This window comes from Vigna angularis, chromosome 8 (genome assembly GCF_016808095.1).
Source record: "Vigna angularis cultivar LongXiaoDou No.4 chromosome 8, ASM1680809v1, whole genome shotgun sequence".
NCBI classification, from domain to species: Eukaryota; Viridiplantae; Streptophyta; class Magnoliopsida; order Fabales; family Fabaceae; genus Vigna; species Vigna angularis.
Genome location: NC_068977.1, coordinates 3,283,051 through 3,302,316, shown reverse-complemented (window position 1 = coordinate 3,302,316; position 19,266 = coordinate 3,283,051). Strand labels below are relative to the sequence as shown.

General features: G+C 35.8%; 2 protein-coding genes across 2 annotated transcripts; both read left to right on the top strand.

The window, feature by feature from the left end:
* The first annotated feature begins 8,294 nt into the window (after positions 1-8,294).
* On the top strand, positions 8,295-8,744 carry LOC108319431 (uncharacterized). The gene has a single exon (XM_017550557.1). It carries the CDS (start codon positions 8,295-8,297, stop codon positions 8,742-8,744), a length of 450 nt encoding a protein of 149 aa, XP_017406046.1.
* A 5,982-nt stretch (positions 8,745-14,726) lies between these two features.
* Positions 14,727-17,407, top strand: LOC108319436 (pentatricopeptide repeat-containing protein At2g26790, mitochondrial). Its single transcript, XM_017550566.2, has 2 exons — positions 14,727-17,251; positions 17,353-17,407. Exon 1 carries the CDS (start codon positions 14,771-14,773, stop codon positions 17,177-17,179), a length of 2,409 nt encoding a protein of 802 aa, XP_017406055.1. The 5' UTR covers positions 14,727-14,770; the 3' UTR covers positions 17,180-17,251; positions 17,353-17,407.
* Positions 17,408-19,266: the final 1,859 nt, after the last annotated feature.

Below are 19,266 nucleotides of genomic sequence, written 5' to 3'. Positions count from 1 at the left end.
ATTTTATTCACAGCAATGTTAGCCATATGCATGACACCTCTGTCATCAATCAATTGTTCCAACCTATTTTCCAACACTAAACCCCCTCCTAAACAGTACCATAAATCTTTCAAATTCTCATATCCTAAACTTTTGACTACACTGACAACCACAAAAAAACTCCACCTGTCAGGGTCAAAGGACAAAGTTGTTGTCTCCCCTTCATACTTTAGGGTACTATCATTAATGAACTTTCCTCCATGGTGGAACACACACACAATAGCGTCCTCCATTACGCACAACACAACATAAATATATCTACAGACCTATTATGAAAACATATGACGACAAAAAAAATATATATTAAAACAGGCACAGAGATCAAATAACTTTAAACATACGCACTCAGACAAAGTCAAATAACTTTAAACATACATGGGGGACCACCAAAATGCAATCAAAACCAGAGACCAAACCATACATCAATGGGGGACCCCGTATTCGGTGTAGTTTCGATTGAATAAAAACGAATACAATAAAGCACAAACACTTACCTTCCTTTAGATGAACCTCCACTGACCACGTGCTTCAGCTTCTTGCGTCCAACAACAAAAGGACCCACACACACCGCCCACTGCATGCACTCTGCCGCTTCAGGTCGAACTTACGATCGCGATTTTTGGCCTCTCACGCGAACCCTAATACTCTAATAATCTTTCCCCAATCTCAATTGCCCTTTAATTTTTTCAAATTTCCTACTTTGCCCTTACCCCAAAACTGAATAAACATACGTGCATACCAATTACTTAATACAATAATCGTTTTAAATGTCACGTCTGCACTCAACCATGCCACCTAACCAATACCGTAACGGCCGTTTCTCCAAATTAACGGCAGGCCTGTAATTGATTCAATTTTACAAAAACAAGGACTCAATTGATACGCCGAAAATGAAGAGGACCTATTTGAAATTCATGACCAAAATAGGGACCTACGGAGACATTAAACCATTAATAAACGACTTTGCTTCATCCTCACACTGTCTTCTCATGGTACACTGTACATTCATGGATTCTGCTACACATTCATTTACAATGAAAAACAAAATAGAAAATCTTACAACGATTTACAATATTTTCATATAATATATTATTTATTTGTTATTATATTAACATATTCGAAATTTAATAAAAAATAATAAGTGTTATATATTAAAATATTATTAAAAGATTTCTGTTAATATATTATTATTTGCTAAAATTCATTTATTTTACGGATTTTTGAATAAGAACTGTGTAGCACAATGCATTTTTTTGTCTATAAGATAATAAGTTTTACTGTAGGAATAAACAAATTGAATAATATATAATAAAAAAAAATTGAATTATTGTGAAGATTTTGAGTATATATTGTTGTGAGTAGTCAAATTAAACAGTATATATTATTGTGAAGATTTAAAGTTATTAATAACGACAACTTCACTACTTCAAGATAAGTGAAAAATCTTGTATTAGATAAAAATAAGTAATACGAATAATTTATAAGAATAGTTTGTTTATATTTAATTGATGATAAATTTTTTGTGTCTTTTCTAGTAAAAAATATCAGTGATATCAGAATTTAGTTGATCTTAATAACAACTTGAATAAATGTGATATAAAATAAGTAAAAATTCTATAAAGTTTAAGAATTTTTTACATTACAAAAATGTTCATTTAAAAAATATATATATCTCATTCATTAGTATTTTTATGATGTCTCTCCTTGAAAGATATTACAATAATTTCCTTATGTTTTAATTGTGTAGGTGTGGATCATAACATTTAAAATTTTTTATATGTAAATTTTCACATTAATTATATATTTCTAACTATGTTCCAAGTTTAAAAAATCAGAAATATACTAAATCAAAGAAACATACTACTAACCAGCAAGTAACATTAATAATATAAAAAAATGAAAATAAGTATAATTACTTTGACATTATTTGAATCAATTACATTCCAATTCATTATTTGTTGTCAGAATAGAGACTTTGGAAACATTGCAGGAAAGGTAAGTTGAACATGTTATTAAAAATTTAAAGAGATTATATAGTAACATTATATTGTTAAGAACATTTATTCCTCTTGCTTTTCAAACTTTATATATTATAATAAGAGAATATTAATAATATTAACTAAAATTTATCACAAATCACAAAGTTTTACATATCAGATTTTTATATATATTTCCTGAATTACATATCTGGCAGATGAAAATTGTACCTGAAGTAAAGATATTCACATAAAAATCTCCATATTCTGCTATCATGGATGTAAAAGTGGTAGCTTTCAACATATCTCTGTTACGTTGTTGCTATGTTAGCATATGATTGTTGTTGAATACATTCCTAGTATTGTGGATATTTGTATATGTCCATTGTTACCGAACATCATCCATCCCCTACTCCAACTCCCACTCGTCATTTCCTCGGGCACGCACATCACAGAACCTCATTCTCCCACCCTACTTCAAATTCATCTTTCAAAAACCCCAGAACCATTTACTCATTTTCGGATCTCTACAGTTTCTTCCATTCCCTCACCCAATTCAATGCTAGATTAAGAAACAAATTTACCACTGCTCTCTTCAGCCACCATTGACAGTAAAGTTCTACTTTCAGGTTCTGTTTAGGTTGATTTAGTTAGATTGTAACATCCTATGTTTTGAAAGGTGTAAGATCAATTATGCAATTCAATATATTACGTATTGACTATTTTAATGAGTTAATTTCAGTGATTAATGTTGAAATCAGTCCCCCTGATGTTTTAACAATGTTGAAATCAGTCCCCTGATGTTTTAAAAATGTTGAAATGAGTCTCCCATTTGCTTTAAAACTGTTCACAAAGGTCACCCCAATAATGCATATGATGCTGAATAATGGCACATAAAACAAATACATAAAACAAAAACATAAAACCAGTTTCATTCATTAAGACACATAAAAGAAATACATAAAATCAGTTCAGTAAGTAAGTTAAGTATCTATTACACCACCATGTAACAAACAATACATATTACACCACCATGTAATTTAACTATCTAATAACCCAATTTCATCTAAGTATCTTTTCTTCTGACTTTGCATTTTGTTGGCCGGGATGATTGGGGACTTGATGGCTGTGATGGTTCAGGGGTTGGGGAACTTGGAGGTGGCTGTGATGATTGTGTTGTTTCTGCTGGCTGGGGCTTTAAAGGGCAGTTATTCTTGTTGTGCCCCATCTGACGACAAATACTGCATTTTTTCTTATGGCCACCAACACGCATTTGAGTGTGATCTTTAGTTAGCTCCCATGCTTCCAACCTCCTTTTTTTCTTTGGCCTCCCAGGCATCTTCCTGATCAGTGGTGGTAGTACATCATTGAAATTTGTGGTTTCCCATAGTAGGTGGCCATTGAGTGGAAAAATTATGGACGCATACACCTCTTCATAGGTGGATCTTGTGAACACATTGGGGACAAAAGTCTGTGGATCAACGTTGGAGAAGTTCATTGCTGCAATTGCATGACAGCATGGAATGGCACTAATCATCCACTTTCTGCAGCTACACTCCTCCTTTGTGTCCAGGTCCAGTGTGAACTTGTTCCCAACTGATGAAGTATGCCTAACCTTAAAAATCTTTCGTGCAGACCAGTTGAAAGAAATGAAGCACATCAACAATGTAGATAAATAACTTGTATATAAAATAAATTGAGTTATATTACCTTGGCACCCAAAATCTTGACAGATTACATTCCTTCTCAAGTCTCTTCTTTATCTTTGGGCATATTGTGAAGTCCATAGATGCCACCTTGGTTCTATTGGTGGCCAACCTTTTCATGAGATAAACTCTGATATCCTCCATCATGGTTATAATAGGTTTTCCTCTTGAATGAATAAGAACACTGTTGAAAGCTTCACTGATGTTGTTATCTAGTGTATCAATCATTGCTTGACCTGTGAAGCGAGATCTTGACCAAAACCTGTTGCACACTCAAATGGGTTACAATGCATCAGGGACAGTAAATTGTATGTAATGGCTAATGGGTTACCTCGGGGGAATGCCTATGAGGTATTTATATGCTTCAATATTGACTTCTTTAATTTTCAGCATCTCTCTCTCCCAAGCCTGTGGATATGTGCTTGTGGCAGCTGTCCACATCAGATTTTTTAAAATTTGACCACCAAACCTTTTCCTAAAGTTTGCATACAGGTGCCTCATACAGAATCTTTGTTCTGCCCCAAGAAGAAGCTCTTGGATAGTTGGGACCAACCCCTGCACAAATAATTTTAGTCATAAAACAAGATCCTTTAACAAAGTATTAACTTAAATTGAATATAAGGTGTATATTTACCTTCTGCTGGTCTGACATCCACGTGCATCCCCCACATACTTGACTACCCCCGAGGTCTTGAATTAATAATTGCAAAAACCATGTCCAGCTCTCTTTGTTCTCCACTTCTACTACTGCATAGGCAAGGGGTAGCATTTGATCGTTTGGGTCCTACCAACAGCAGTGAGAAGCTCTCCCTTGTAATAACCTTTCAAAAAACATCCGTCTAAACATATAATGGGCCTACAACTTTTGAAGCTGTCTTTACAAGCTTTCAGACAAACATACATTCTTTGGAAGATTGGGTCACCATTATGAGAGTCAACTTTAATCTGCACTGTTGAACCTGGGTTACACCTCAACAACTCATGTCCATAGTCGTATATCCTTTTATACTGTTCTTTGAAATCTCCTTCAAGCTGTCTTGTGGCAATTAACTTTGCCCTTCGTGCCTTGGATATTGACACATTTGTATTCCATTTTCTTAATGCTTTAGTATGAATATCATTCACCTTTAAATTAGGATTGTCAACTAAAGACCTATCTATTTCTTCACTCAACCACTGAGCATTCATTAGTTTGATGTTAAGTTGCCTACTACAACCGTGAGTATCAATTATCTTCCTTAATTGCCAAATTTTGCGTGATGGCAAGTACCCACAGTAAGCTACCCATGGGCACTTCCCTTGGCCACCCATGCAGCGCACCCTCACCCTACGCTTATCATTCTTCACAAATTTTAGATCCCTCCCAGCATGAACATCATACCTTCTAATAGCATCCTTAAACTCTTCCTTCCCATTGAAAATGGTGCCCACTTCCCACTTATAATCTGCCATGGACTTCTGTTTTGCATATTTTGAGAAACCACCCATACATACTCTATCCTCATTGTTATCTTCCTCACTTGAACTGTTTTCAGGAGTTACAAGCATATCAGACTCCCAATCATCATCTGACAAACCCCTGCATTGTTGTTGGGTTTCTTGATCATTGTCTGCATCCACATATTCATCACCACTCAGATCATCCATTCCTAGTTCATCATCACTGTCCACGTCCACTTCCAATTCTTCTTCAATATGAAGCTCCCCTCCATCCTCAATGTCCGCTTCCAATTCTTGTTCAGTGTGAACCTCCCCTCCATCCTCAATGTCCGCTTCCAATTCTTGTTCAGTATGAACCTCCCCTCCATCCTCAATGTCCACTTCCACTTCTTGTTCAGTAGGAACCTCCCCTCCCTCCTCAATGTCCACTTCCAATTCTTCTTCACTTTCAACCTCCCTTCCATCCTCAATGTGCACTTCCACTAATCCATCATTTTCAAGCTCAACTCTGTCCTCATTCTCAACCTCCACTACAACCTCAACATCTTTTGCATCCTCCTTGTCATCCTCCCAGACATTTTCATTCTCAGCATCCTCCTTGTCACCCTCAACATATGCTTCTCCTCCAACGTCACTACCCTCACCACTGTCTGCTGGACCTTCACATAGGTACAAAATCTCATTGTCATCATTTTCTACAATAGCTGGTTCGTCCATCCCATGCACAACATACAGGTTCACTTTCCCCAAATAATTAGCCACCTTCATCATGTTCATAGCTCCTTTATCATCATCAAGCTTATGTAAAACATGTTGGATATTGTAATATAATTCTTTTACTTCCATGTAACCCAGATCTTTAAGTGAACCTAATACTCCAAAATAACACCATTTATCAGGATCTACGTCCCAATAAACTATCTCCCCGCCCATATACTTAAAGGGGACTTCTTTGATCAAGGTCCCACCGTGATGGACCACAACCTGAAACATGTCATCACCCATCCCTACCCCAACCCTGCAAATGCAAACGGGGACCACTAATATCTATGGGACCACTATCAACCATCAAAACAAGACAACTTTTCACCCCTACTTAAACCCCCTATAAAGCGACAACAGTGATAACATATACAACAAATACATATCATAAAATTATCAAACATAAACCCTAACCTGATTTGCGGTTTCCAATTTGAGCTTCAGATTTGCGGTATCCAATTCGTGCTTCAGATTTCAACACACTTCCTCCACGATGATAAATCCCAAATTACCAATTTCTCTGCAATTCCTCAAACCCTAACTTCTGATTTCTTAACCTCAGTAATATTATCACATTTACCCTCTCACAGCTACGTATCACCCTTTCACAGCCACGTATTACCCACACACAGCCACGTAGCTAACTTCAGTCCACCTTGTCAGCTGCTCCGTTAAAAACTCAACGCCGTTTCCAAAAAGGACTTGATTGCACACTTTTTACAAAAGTTGGGACCACATTGAACTTCTAAAAAAAGGTAGGACCGAATTGAACTTTTGCCCCCTTTCGAGGGACCAAAAGAGGTATTAAACCTTTAAAGTATAATTTTGATGTACAGATTCTAATGTGATGATTATTAGAATATAATGTATTAAAGTTATAGGGATTATTTTAGAGTTATTAAAATTAATCCCTCTCTTCTCACTTTAATAAAGAGTATTTTGGTATTTTATTAAAGTTAATTAAAATATCATAAAAGAGGGAAAAAGATGAGACTACGGTTGACAGGTTAAGTTTTTGAAAAGAGAGAAAGAAAGGTTACGTTCTCTGGAAAAAGAAAAGATACGGTGACATTTCTCAGAATTTCTATATCATCAAGAAAGCATTAAAGAGGAGTAAGAGAAGGAAGAACATTGACAGGAAGAAACTCTACAATGGATCCAGATAAGTTATTTTCTACTGTGTATGAGAGAATAGTGAATATCATGAAAATTCAAGATCCTGTGTGTGTTTTTCATTCAATTGAAAATTAAAGAATTGCTTACAAGTGGTATCAGAACCAGGTTCTGAATTTTGTGATTATCCATGAATAGTAATTTTCTCAATTTTGTGAAACCCTAATTTTTGAATTATAAAATTTGGGATTTTAAATTTTCATATGTTTAATTAATTTTATTGGCATGAAATCCAAGCTGTAGGGTTTTAAGATATCATTTTTTTTTATTGATGCAAGAAAGTTCAATTCACTTTAACGTGAATTTTACCCTGGAAGTCGAAAGTTTAAAAGCAAATTTACTGTTGATTATTTCAATTCACTGTATCGTGAATTTTGAAGCCGCAATTTTTTTTTTCATGCACAAGAATCCAAGCCGCAATTTACTGTTGCATGGTGTGCAAGCAACTTTATTTTGCACATCTTCAGCCCCGAAATTCCATTTTGGAAGCAACTTTATTGTTGTAGTGGAATTTCATTTTTTATTTTGGAAGCAACTTTATTGTTGCATCACTGTAACGTGTTTTATCCAGCCGCGGGTTTTCTATTTGGCATAACGTTACAACACATATTTTTCACAGTAAAGCAATTTATTGTTGCAACTTATATTATTATTATATTGTAAACATGGTTATTGTTACTGTATTGAATGGAAATTCAAATATGGAAATTAAATGTGAATTAAAAGTGGGAAGGTTTCAGATACTTTTAATTTGAAAAGTGCTACTGACATATATGATATAATTTTGTTTTATGAATTATATGTATTTGGAAGAAGGAAATTCAATTACGTTGAATTTTGGAGAGTAACTAGTCATTGATATTAAAGTGTATATGGATTACCAAAGGTGAACCATTGTTTATAATTGATGACATTAAAGTAAGACAATTCATGTACTTAATAAATATGTTTGTATATCAAAAGATAACATACATATAGACTTAAAATATGATTGATTGTTTATCAAAGTGTATATGGAATTTGTCAGTTTAAGAATCACCCAAAGGTGAACTTAAATGAATGACTTAAATGATTACCTATCAGTTTAAGTGTCACCCAAAGGTGAACTTGAATGTATGACTAGTGTAGTAATTTGTTTGAATCCATTAATTTTTATCAAAACATTAATGTATGAGCTTCTGTATTATTTCCAGCTTACATGAATTTATCAGGTTTAAGCAACAATGTGGTCAAGTTTAATGGGCTCAATTATGCTGATTGGTCAGAACAAATCCAGTTCCAACTGGGTGTCTTAGACTTGGACATGGCAATTATGATGGATGAAATGCCCGCAGCCATTACAGTGACTAGTACAGATGATGAGAAGTCTCTTCATGAGGCTTGGCATAGGTCTAACAGGCTGTCACTAAACTTGATGCGCATGTCTATGGCAGAGAATGTAAAGCCTTCTATGCCTAAAACGGAAAATGCAAAGGAATTCATGAAACTGATCAAAGAGTACTCACAATCAGACATAACTAACAAGTCTATTGTAGGAACTCTTATGAGTGAGCTGACTACCAAAAAGTTTGACTGGTCGCAGCCCATACATGACCATGTAAATGGAATGGCAAATATAGCAGCAAGATTGAAGTCAATGGGAATGTAGGTGAATGAGTCTTTTCTAGTACAGTTCATCATGAACTCTCTTCCTACTAAATTTGGCCAGTTCCAAGTGAACTATAACACTCTTAAAGACAAATGGAACTTTCAAGAAATTAAAGCCATGTTGATACAAGAGGAAGGGAGATTGAAGAAAATGAAAGATCATTCTATCCATCTCACAACTCATGAAGGTGCTAGCTTCAGTAAAGCCAAATCAGGAAAGAAGAACAAGAAGGACAAAGCCCCAATGAAAGTGAATAAGGGCAATATCCAGAAGGACCAGAAATGTTTCTTTTGCAAGAAAGTAGGTCACTTCAAGAAAGATTGTCCGAAAAGAAAATCTTGGTTCGAAAAGAAAGGGATTCCTTTCAATCCAGCCCATAAAAGGAACTGAAAAGTATTTATATATGGGGAACAAAATGAAGGCACGAATAGAAGGAATTGGGACTTACAGATTGATTCTAGACACTGGCTATTGTCTGAATCTTGAAAAGTGTCTCTATGTTCCTGGTTGTGCTAGGAATTTAATTTCTGTTGCAAAGTTGGATTATTTAGGTTTTAACTTTAAGATTGAAAATGGTATTTTTCATTTGTATAAACTTTCGTACTATTATGGTTCTGGTACATTATTGGATGGTTTATATCATTTAAATCTTGATGTTAATTTTTCTGAATCCCTGTTTAATGTTGAACATGTTGTTGATAGAAACTGTGGTGCAGGAAAATAATGTTCTGCTTTCTTATGGCATAAAAGATTAGGTCACATATCCAAAGAAAGGATGTTGAGGTTAGTTAAAAATGAAATTTTGCCTCAATTGGATTTTGATGACTGGGATGTATGTATTGATTGTATTAAGGGTAAACAAACAAAACACATATCAAAATATCCTGCCACAAGAAGTAGTCAACTTCTTGAGTTAATACACACTGATATTTGTGGTCCTTTTGACATTAAATCCTGGAGTGGTGAAAAATATTTTATCTCCTTTATTGATGATTTCTCACGTTATTGTTATATATATCTATTACATGAAAAATCTCAATCAGTGAATGCCCTTGAGGTGTTCATAAATGAGGTGGAAAGACAATTAGATAGAAAAGTAAAAGTGGTGAGATCTGGTAGAGGTGGTGAATATTATGGTAAAACTGATGAGAGTGGACAATGTCCAGGTCCATTTGCAAAGTTTCTTGAAAGTCGGGGTATATGTGCACAGTATACAATGCCCGGTACACCACAACAAAATGGTGTAGCAGAAAGGCGGAATCGTACTCTTATGGATATGGTTAGGAGTATGTTAAGTCATAGTAATATTCCTTTATCTTTGTGGATGTATTCATTAAAGACTACTGTATATCTGGTTAACAGGGTTCCTAGCAAAGCAGTTTCTAAAACTCCTTATGAACTATGGACTGGAAGGAAACCCAGTTTGAGACATCTTCATGTTTGGGGTTGTCCGGCAGAGGTAAGGTTATATAATCCACATGAAAAGAAGCTTGATGCAAGAACCATTAGTGGTTACTTCATCGGTTATCCTGAAAAATCAAAGGGATATAGATTTTATTGCCCTAACCATAGTACAAGAATAGTTGAGTCTGGAAATGCTCGGTTCATTGAAAATGGTCAATTTAGTGGGAGTGAGGAATCACGAATAGTGGATATTCAAGAGCATACTAATAATGTTTCTACATCTAATGTCTCTTCTGAAGTTGTTATCCCTCTTGTTGTATCACAGTCACACAACAAGCAGAGACAACAAATTAATGTTCCAATCCCACAAAATGAACATATAAATGTTGAGCCAATTGACAATGAGCAAGTCACAAATGAGCAAGTCATAAATGAGCAATTGATAGAGGAACCACAAGAAGCAGCATTAAGAAGGTCTGTAAGGGAGAAAAGACCTGCTATTTCGAATGATTATGTGGTTTACTCTGTTGAACATGAATGTGACTTAAGCATTGATGAGGATCCAGTCTTTTTCAAACAAGCCATGGAAAGTAATAATTCAGAGAATTGGTTGAATGCTATGAAAGAAGAATTGAAATCAATGGATGACAATAAAGTATGGGATTTAGTTGAATTGCCTAAGGGTTCAAAAAGAGTCGGTTGTAAATGGGTCTTTAAGACTAAACATGACTCAAAAGGCAATATTGAAAGGTATAAAGCTAGATTAGTCGCCAAAGGTTTCACTCAAAAGGAAGGCATTGACTACAAAGAGACCTTCTCTCCTGTTTCTAAGAAGGACTCTTTGAGAATTGTTTTGGCTTTTCTGAATGGTGACTTAGAAGAGGAAGTTTATATGGACCAACCAGAAGGTTTCACAATAACAGGAAAAGAAAATTTGGTGTGTAAATTGAAGAAATCAATATATGGACTGAAACAAGCTTCCCGACAATGGTATCTAAAATTCAATGATATCATAACTTCATATGGTTTTGTAGAGAACACCGTTGACCGATGTATATATATGAAGATCAGTGGGAGTAAGTTTGTTATATTGGTTCTATATGTTGACGACATTCTTCTTGCTACTAATGATGTTGGTATGTTACATGATGTAAAGAAGTTTCTCTCTAGCAACTTTGAAATGAAAGATATGAATGAGGCATCTTATGTGATAGGAATAGAAATATTCCGTGATAGATCACAAGGATTGTTAAGTTTGTCTCAAAAAGGCTATATTAACAAAGTGTTAGAGAGATTCAGAATGGAAAAATGTTCTCCTGGAATAGTTTCAATTAAAAAAGGAGACAAGTTTAGTCAAATGCAATGTCCCAAGAATAATTTGGAACGAAAGGCCATGGAGTCTATTCCTTATGCGTCAGTGGTAGGGAGTTTGATGTATGCTCAAACTTGTACTCGGCTAGATATCAGTTTTGCTGTTGGAATGTTAGGCCGATATCAAAGTAATCCCGGAATGGATCATTGGAAAGCTGCAAAGAAAGTTCTTAGGTATTTACAAGGTACCAAAGAATACATGCTCACCTATAGAAAGTCAGATCATCTTGAAGTGATTGACTACTCGGATTCAGACTATGCTGGATGTGTGGATTCAAGAAAATCCACATTGGGTTATGTTTATCTATTAGCTGGAGGAGCAATTTCTTGGAAAAGTGCAAAACAATCAGTCATTGCTACTTCCACCATGGAAGCTGAATTCGTGGCATGCTTTGAGGCCACGGTTCATGCTTTGTGGTTGCGGAACTTTGTATCGAGGCTTGGCATTATTGACAGTATTGCTAGGCCGATAAGGATTTATTGTGATAATTTCGCAGCCGTCTTCTTCTCTAAAAATGACAAGTACTCAAAGGGTGCTAAACACATGGATTTGAAATACTTGTCGGTCAAAGAAGAAGTGCAGAAACGTAGAGTGTTAATTGAGCATATTGGTACGGATTTGATGATAGCAGATCCGTTAACTAAAGGACTACCGCCCAAAACTTTTATTGGCCATGTTGAAAGTATGGGCATTATGGATAAGTCAATATTAACATGATGATGTTATCTATCTTTATGGATATGTATAGTTATATGCTTGTATTGTTATGACACTTGTGAATTCAATTAAAGTTATGTTTCTCTTTATTCTATTGTTATCCACATTAAGTTATATACATGTATTATTGATTGTGGTAACATGTTATATCTCTTTTAGAGACATGAAAGTTAAAAGATTGATTAAAGTTATGTTGAGTTGGTTTGATTATGTGATACATGGAAGGAATCTTGTCATTCATGACTTTTGCCCGCCATGATCCGATCATTTCAATTCATATAAGGATGATGACTTGATAATTCTAATGAATGGTGCGCACTTAAAGTTTAGTTTAGATCTTCAAGTCATCACATGAACCAAGTGGGAGAATGTTAAATTATATTAATATTTAAGATTGGTTCATGTAATTTAAAGTATAACTTTGATGTATTTAGAGTTATTAAAATTAATCCCTCTCTTCTCACTTCAATAAAGGGCATTTTGGTATTTTATTAAAGTTAATTAAAATATCATAAAAGAGGGAAAAAGATGAGACTACGGTTGACAAGTTAAGTTTCTGAAAAGAGAGAAAGAAAGGTTACGTTCTCTGGAAAAAGAAAAGATACTGTGACATTCCTTAGAATTTCTATATCATCAAGAAAGTATTAAAGAGGAGTAAGAGAAGGGAGAACATTGACAGGAAGAAACTCTACAATGGATCCAGGTAAGTTCTTTTCTACTGTGTATGAGAAAATAGTAAGTATCATAAAAATTCAAGATCCTGTGTGTATTTTTCATTCAATTGAAAATTAAAGAATTGCTTACAGGAGACCCTAGGTCTCATTTCAGTGAAGGGGCGTGATGCAGAGAGAATGGGAGAACCCCTAAGGTTTTCCTGAGCAAAGGAACGAAAAGGCCTGGGCCTCTCTTTCTGATCCAGCTTTCATTTAAAATCATATATATGCTTATAATAAAAGAAATAATTTTCTACTTCACGCACCCCCCGTTTCTCACCCACACACCCCTTATCCATTCCCTAAGCCTGGGCCCAGACCCATCTCATTCCCAAAAAAATAAAAACAAAGGAAACAAAATTTCATTTCCTGCCTGTACCCCCTATTCTCCATTCGCACCCCTACTCAGTTTGGGCTTAAGCCCATCCGTTTCTGCAAACAAAAATTGAAAAAAGAAGAAGGGAATTGGGCCTGACAATCAAATACTCAATGACACCTCCAAATTTCATCCTTACACCCTTCACAGACACAAAGTTAAAAGAAAAGGGGGTTTTGGCCCAAAACTAAAGAGTCTCAATTTCACTCCACACCTTTGGTTTTTATCTCTGCACTCCTATTCTTGTTGGGCTGTTTCTTTTGCTCCTCTATTTTCATTATTTGTTTGGTTATTAGTTTTTTTTACTGTATGTAACCCCTTGTATGATAACCCCACCCCTTTTTTTATTTATATATATTAGATTTGTTTGTTTTGTTTTGCATAAAAATTACAAAAAATAAAAAAAATATATAAAACTTTAAAAAACATGTAATGATATAAATATCGGTATGAGTACTCGTGTGATCGTACACATCAACCTAGTATTCATTACTCAAAATATAAAATAAACAAAAAAAGTTGTATGCGTACTCGTGCGATCGTACGCATCAACCTAGTATTCATTACCCAAAATATAAAATAAACAAAAAAAGCCGTATGAGTACTCGTGTGATCGTACGCATCAGCCTAGCCTAGTGCTTATTACGCAAAAAAACAATAAAAAAATAAGGAAAAAGCCATGTGAGTGCTCGTGCGATCATACGCATTAGCCTAGTGCTCATTACGCAAAAATCTAAATATTACATCAAAATACCAAAAAGAATATAAAATCTTCAAAAAATAAAAACCTCATCACTTTCAAACAAACAAACAATATTGCTAGCCAGAACTACGTGATCCTTGATTCCCCATCAAAAGTGGAGATACATAGGACCAAGGCTAGTCCTTTTTCGGGTTCACTTCCCAAAAATCCAAATTTATCCTTAATCAATTTCTCAAACAAATTTCTCAAATAATTTCCTAAACAAAATTTCCAAGCAGTTTCCGAAAGAATTACGTAACCCTGTATTCTCATTTTACGTATAAGTAAGATCAATCCTTGTCGGACCCAAAAAACTAAAAAAATATATTTTGTTTCTTTAGAATTTTATTTTAGGGGATAGTTAAACATTTTGAAAACCACATCATATTCGCGTATTTAGTTAAAAGTACTGCCTTAGGGCGTAGGATGCTAATACCTTTCACGTAACCGATTCTCAAACTTAAAATCTCAGTTTCGCATACCATGCCTTATCATTTTATGGTTTTTTCGTAATTTTCTAAAATAAACTATGATGACGATTCCAAATCTTTTTTGAACGTTCCTTTTTTTTTTTATTGGATCGTCGTTCCGTCGCGATTCGGTTGCGACACTAGTTTATAATTAACTATAAACTTTTATAGTGCAGTGCACTATAAGGCAGTTTGCCTACCCGTACCACCACCATATGTTGTTCTTCTTTCCATGTCTATGTGGCTTCGTGTTTTCAACCTTGTCTTCAAAACCATTGACAAACCCAACCTAAGACCCTTTTCACAGCGATTTGCATCCACTGCACTCGCTCACTCCACCCCACCCTCTTTCTCCGACACCACCCCTTCCACGCCCCTTTCACACCCAACCACCCTCCAAGTCCTTCAAACCCTCCAATGTCTCCACCACCACCCCTCCCTCGCCCTCTCCTTCCTCAACCACCTCCACCGCACCGGTTTCCCGCACACCCTCTCAACCTATGCCACCATCACCAAAATGTTCGCTTTCTGGAACCTGCCCAGAAAACTAGACTCCCTCTTTCTCCACCTCATTACCCTCTCAAAACATCATCATCTTTCCTTTCACCTCCTTCAACTCTTCGAAATACTCTTCCAGGACTTCGATTACCATAACCATTACTTGCTCAGAGTTTTTGGTGGCTTTGTCAAGACCTGTGTTAGTCTCAACATGTTTGATGAGGCCATTGATTTCCTGTTCCAAACTCGGCGTCGCGGAATTGTCCCTGATGTTCTCACTTGCAACTTCCTCTTCAACAGGTTGGTGGAACAGGGCGAGGTCGATAAAGCACTGGCTATTTTTGAGCAACTCAAGAGGTTTGGTTTCAGACCCAATTGTTATTCCTATGCAATTGTCATCAAGGCGTTGTGTAAAAAGGGTGACTTGAGGCAAGCTTTCTGTGTTTTTGAGGAAATGGAGAGAGTCGGGATCACCCCTCATTCGTATTGCTATGCTGCTTACATTGAAGGGTTTTGTAATAAACATAGGTCTGATTTGGGGTATGAGGTGCTGCAGGCATTTAGAAAGAGTAATGCCCCTTTGGAGGTTTATGCATACACTGCGATTGTTCGCGGGTTTTGTAATGAGATGAAGTTGGATGAGGCTCAGGGTGTGTTTGATGACATGGAGAGGCAAGGGTTGGTTCCTGATGTGTTTGTTTATTCTGCGTTGATTCTAGGGTATTGTAAGGGTCATAATCTGCTCAAGGCTTTGGCTTTGCATGATGAGATGATTTCGAGGGGTGTGAAGACGAATTGTGTTATTGTTAGTTACATTCTGCATGGTTTGGGAAAGATGGGCATGACTTTGGAGGTGGTGGATCAGTTTAAGGAACTAAAGGAGTCCGGGATGTTTCTTGATGGGGTTGCCTACAACATTGTTTTTGATGCTTTGTTTAAGTTAGGGAAGGTGGAGGATGCGATAGAGATGTCGGAAGACATGAAGAGAAGGGGTGTGGCTTTAGATCTTAAGCACTACACAACATTTATCAAGGGATACTGTCTTCAGGGTGATCTCGTTAGTGGGTATAGGGTGTTTAAGGAAATGAGTGATGAGGGTTTCAAACCTGATATTATAACATATAATGTACTGGCAACTGGGTTGTTTAGAAATGGTCATGCTTGTGAGGCATTAAAGCTTTTGGATTGTTTGGAGAGTCAAGGCGTGAAGCCAAACTCTACTACACATAAGTTAATCATTGAAATTTTGTGTTCAGTGGGAAATGTTTTGGAAGCCGAGGCGTATTTTAACAGTCTAGAAGATAAGAGTATTGAAATCTATTCTGCCATGGTTAATGGCTATTGTGAAGTGGACATTGTAAAAAAAGCCTATGAAATTTTCCTTAAGCTGACAAACCAAGGAGATATGGCTAACAATGCCTCATGTTCTAAGCTAATTACTAAACTCTGTATGACAGGTGACATTGAGAAAGCTAAGATGTTACTGGAGAGAATGTTGTTGTCAAATGCTGAACCTAGCATTATAATGTATTCAAAAGTTATAGCTTCACTGTGCCAGACTGGGGATATGAAGAATGCCCGCTCTCTTTTTGATTTTTTAGTAAATAGAGGACTCACCCCTGATGTTATAATTTACACAATTATGATAAATAGCTATTGTAGGATGAACTTCTTGCAAGAGGCCCATGATCTCTTGCAGGATATGAAGAGGAGAGGAATCAAACCTGATGTCATTACCTACACAGTTTTACTTGATGGAAACTTTAAAGCAAATTTAAGGTGTGTCTCTCGTCATGGAGAAGGAAATAAGACATCATTGAAAGTTTCTTCCATCTTGAGAGATATGGAGCAAATGGAAATAAATCCGGATGTTGTTTGTTACACTGTGTTGATTGATGGACACATGAAGACAGAGAACTTTCAAGAAGCAGTAAGCCTATTTGATAAAATGATTGACAGTGGACTAGAACCAGATACTGTAACATACACTGCTCTGGTCTCTGGCTTATGTACGAGAGGGCACATGGAAAAAGCCATTATACTGCTTAATGAAATGTATTCCAAGGGAATGACACCAGATGCGTGTGTCATCTCAGCTTTAAAACGTGGTATTGTAAAAGCTAGAAGGGTGCATTTTCATTAGAAGTTTGTCAATTAGACGGTTTGCACTTGGATTTATTCTGATTTCTAAAGTTTATCCAGTCAAAACCTAAAGGTAAAGCAAAATCACATATTCTATTGGCTTATTTGCTAAGACGTATGACTGAAACATGGTCTTTTAATTACTGAGCTGAAGGATTGTGTTTCTTTCTACAGGTTGAAAAGAGAAGGACTGTGCTGAAATTGCATATTGGTTACCAGGTCATTGCAGGTAGGTATGTATATGCTTTATACAAAATTAAAATGATACTAATTATGAAAATATAAGGAGTGTAGTTAAGCAATGTTTAAGAAAGTTTTTCTTGTTTCTACTTGTTTAGCTTAATATAAGATGCATATTGTGTTTTAACTGGATTAAATTTGAGTTTGTTGCAATTTATATTTGAATTGAGGTCTTTCTTCTATATCTAATGAGGTATTTGCTCTGCATTTTAGAAACAGAAAAGTATATTCTACAGAGTAGTAAGGCTCGGCATTCCTTACCTACCAGTGGCATCTTCCTGGCTTTTCTTGTCTTGGGGTGACCCAGTCTTTTACCATGTGATCTAAACATTGATACCTTCTCTCAGAGTATGTCAAATGTTTGTAACCAAACCCATATCAACCATCCTGTGAATATCAAGTAACTGTGCTCTGTTATGAAAACCATCCCTACACTTAATGAAATAAAGATTTGTTGAATCTGATTTTCTTGCTCATGATCACAGTGGACTATCTGTTCTATAAAAAAAATGTCAGAATGCATAGTATATAAGCTGGATAGAAGATCTTCTTTTCAGGAATCTGTTAGGGTCCTGAAGAACCTCTGGCCTTTGGGAGAACAGTCCTGGAGACTCAACCATGTGACAGTTCTAGCAAGTGGAGAGCTCAACATAAAAAGTATTTTTTCCCATCTATGATTTTGACTCTTCCATTTATTAATTGTCACGGTCGATTATTTTATTTATCTAAAACAATATGCAATAAATTAATCCCTCAATCCAGGTTTGGTAAAATAGTCGGTGTGACAAGATTACTTTTGGGTGATCTTTAAGACTTTACAAAATTGGATCCTGGTGGTAACGTATTTTCTCTTTTAGTCCAGGTTCTGTGATTTATGAAATATGCGGACGATATCATAAACGTAGCTATCCCTTTTAGTCCTCTGGTATATCCTTTTTCTCTTTCATTAGTCTAGACACTTCACTTAATCTTTTTGGAAATGTTTCTGTTAGGTTCTTTTTTCTGAAGAAAGTCAAGAATCACCCTAGAACCAAGGTTTACGTGTATGCCCCCAAAGGAGCTTTCTCCTTTTCAAACTGGAGTAAGACCAGTACACTGAAAATTAAAAAAAAAAAGAGATCCCCCTTTACACATAAGAGAACCTATTTAGAGGAATTATGGTAAACCGGATAATAGTTATGTCATGCTTTATAGAATATGGAAAGATGCTTTGCTGTTTTTACTAGTTAAGTTTATTGGCCTTAAATGTTGGGGAATGCTTAGTTTAATTATTCTCATGAGAAGTTATTCTGATTTCAAGTGATTTTCAAATACCTTTTAACTGGAAACATGGTATGTGGCCACAGTAAATACTAAATTGCCTCTTTATATACTTTTTTTCCCGATCAATGTTCTAGTTGAGTATTGATATGAAAACATATAATCCTTCTCGTCTTTTTGTTAGGTTGCGATTCAATATTGATCTTCAGTTTCATTCTCTCTGCAGCTTCTTTTCGGCATTATTATTTTTGCAATGCCTCTATCCATGTATTTTCCCTCAACAAATATGCTTGAAGATCTTCTGTTAACAGTGAAATCAGATAAAGAATAACTCTGTACAGTATCCGTTGATGGAAGAACACAATCACGATGTTATAATGCTATCCGAATACAATTATTTGGTAAGTCGGCTTGCCACATCTAACTAACTGCATGAAGATGATCTTGTGTCCTGTGATTGAATTTTCTAATAAAAATACGTGCAGGTTCATATGGATTTTCCAGTGTTCCATGTCTAGCTAAATCCCGTGACTACAATTTTGGCTTGTGATGAAAGAGGAAAGTGGAGATGAAACGAAACAACACGCT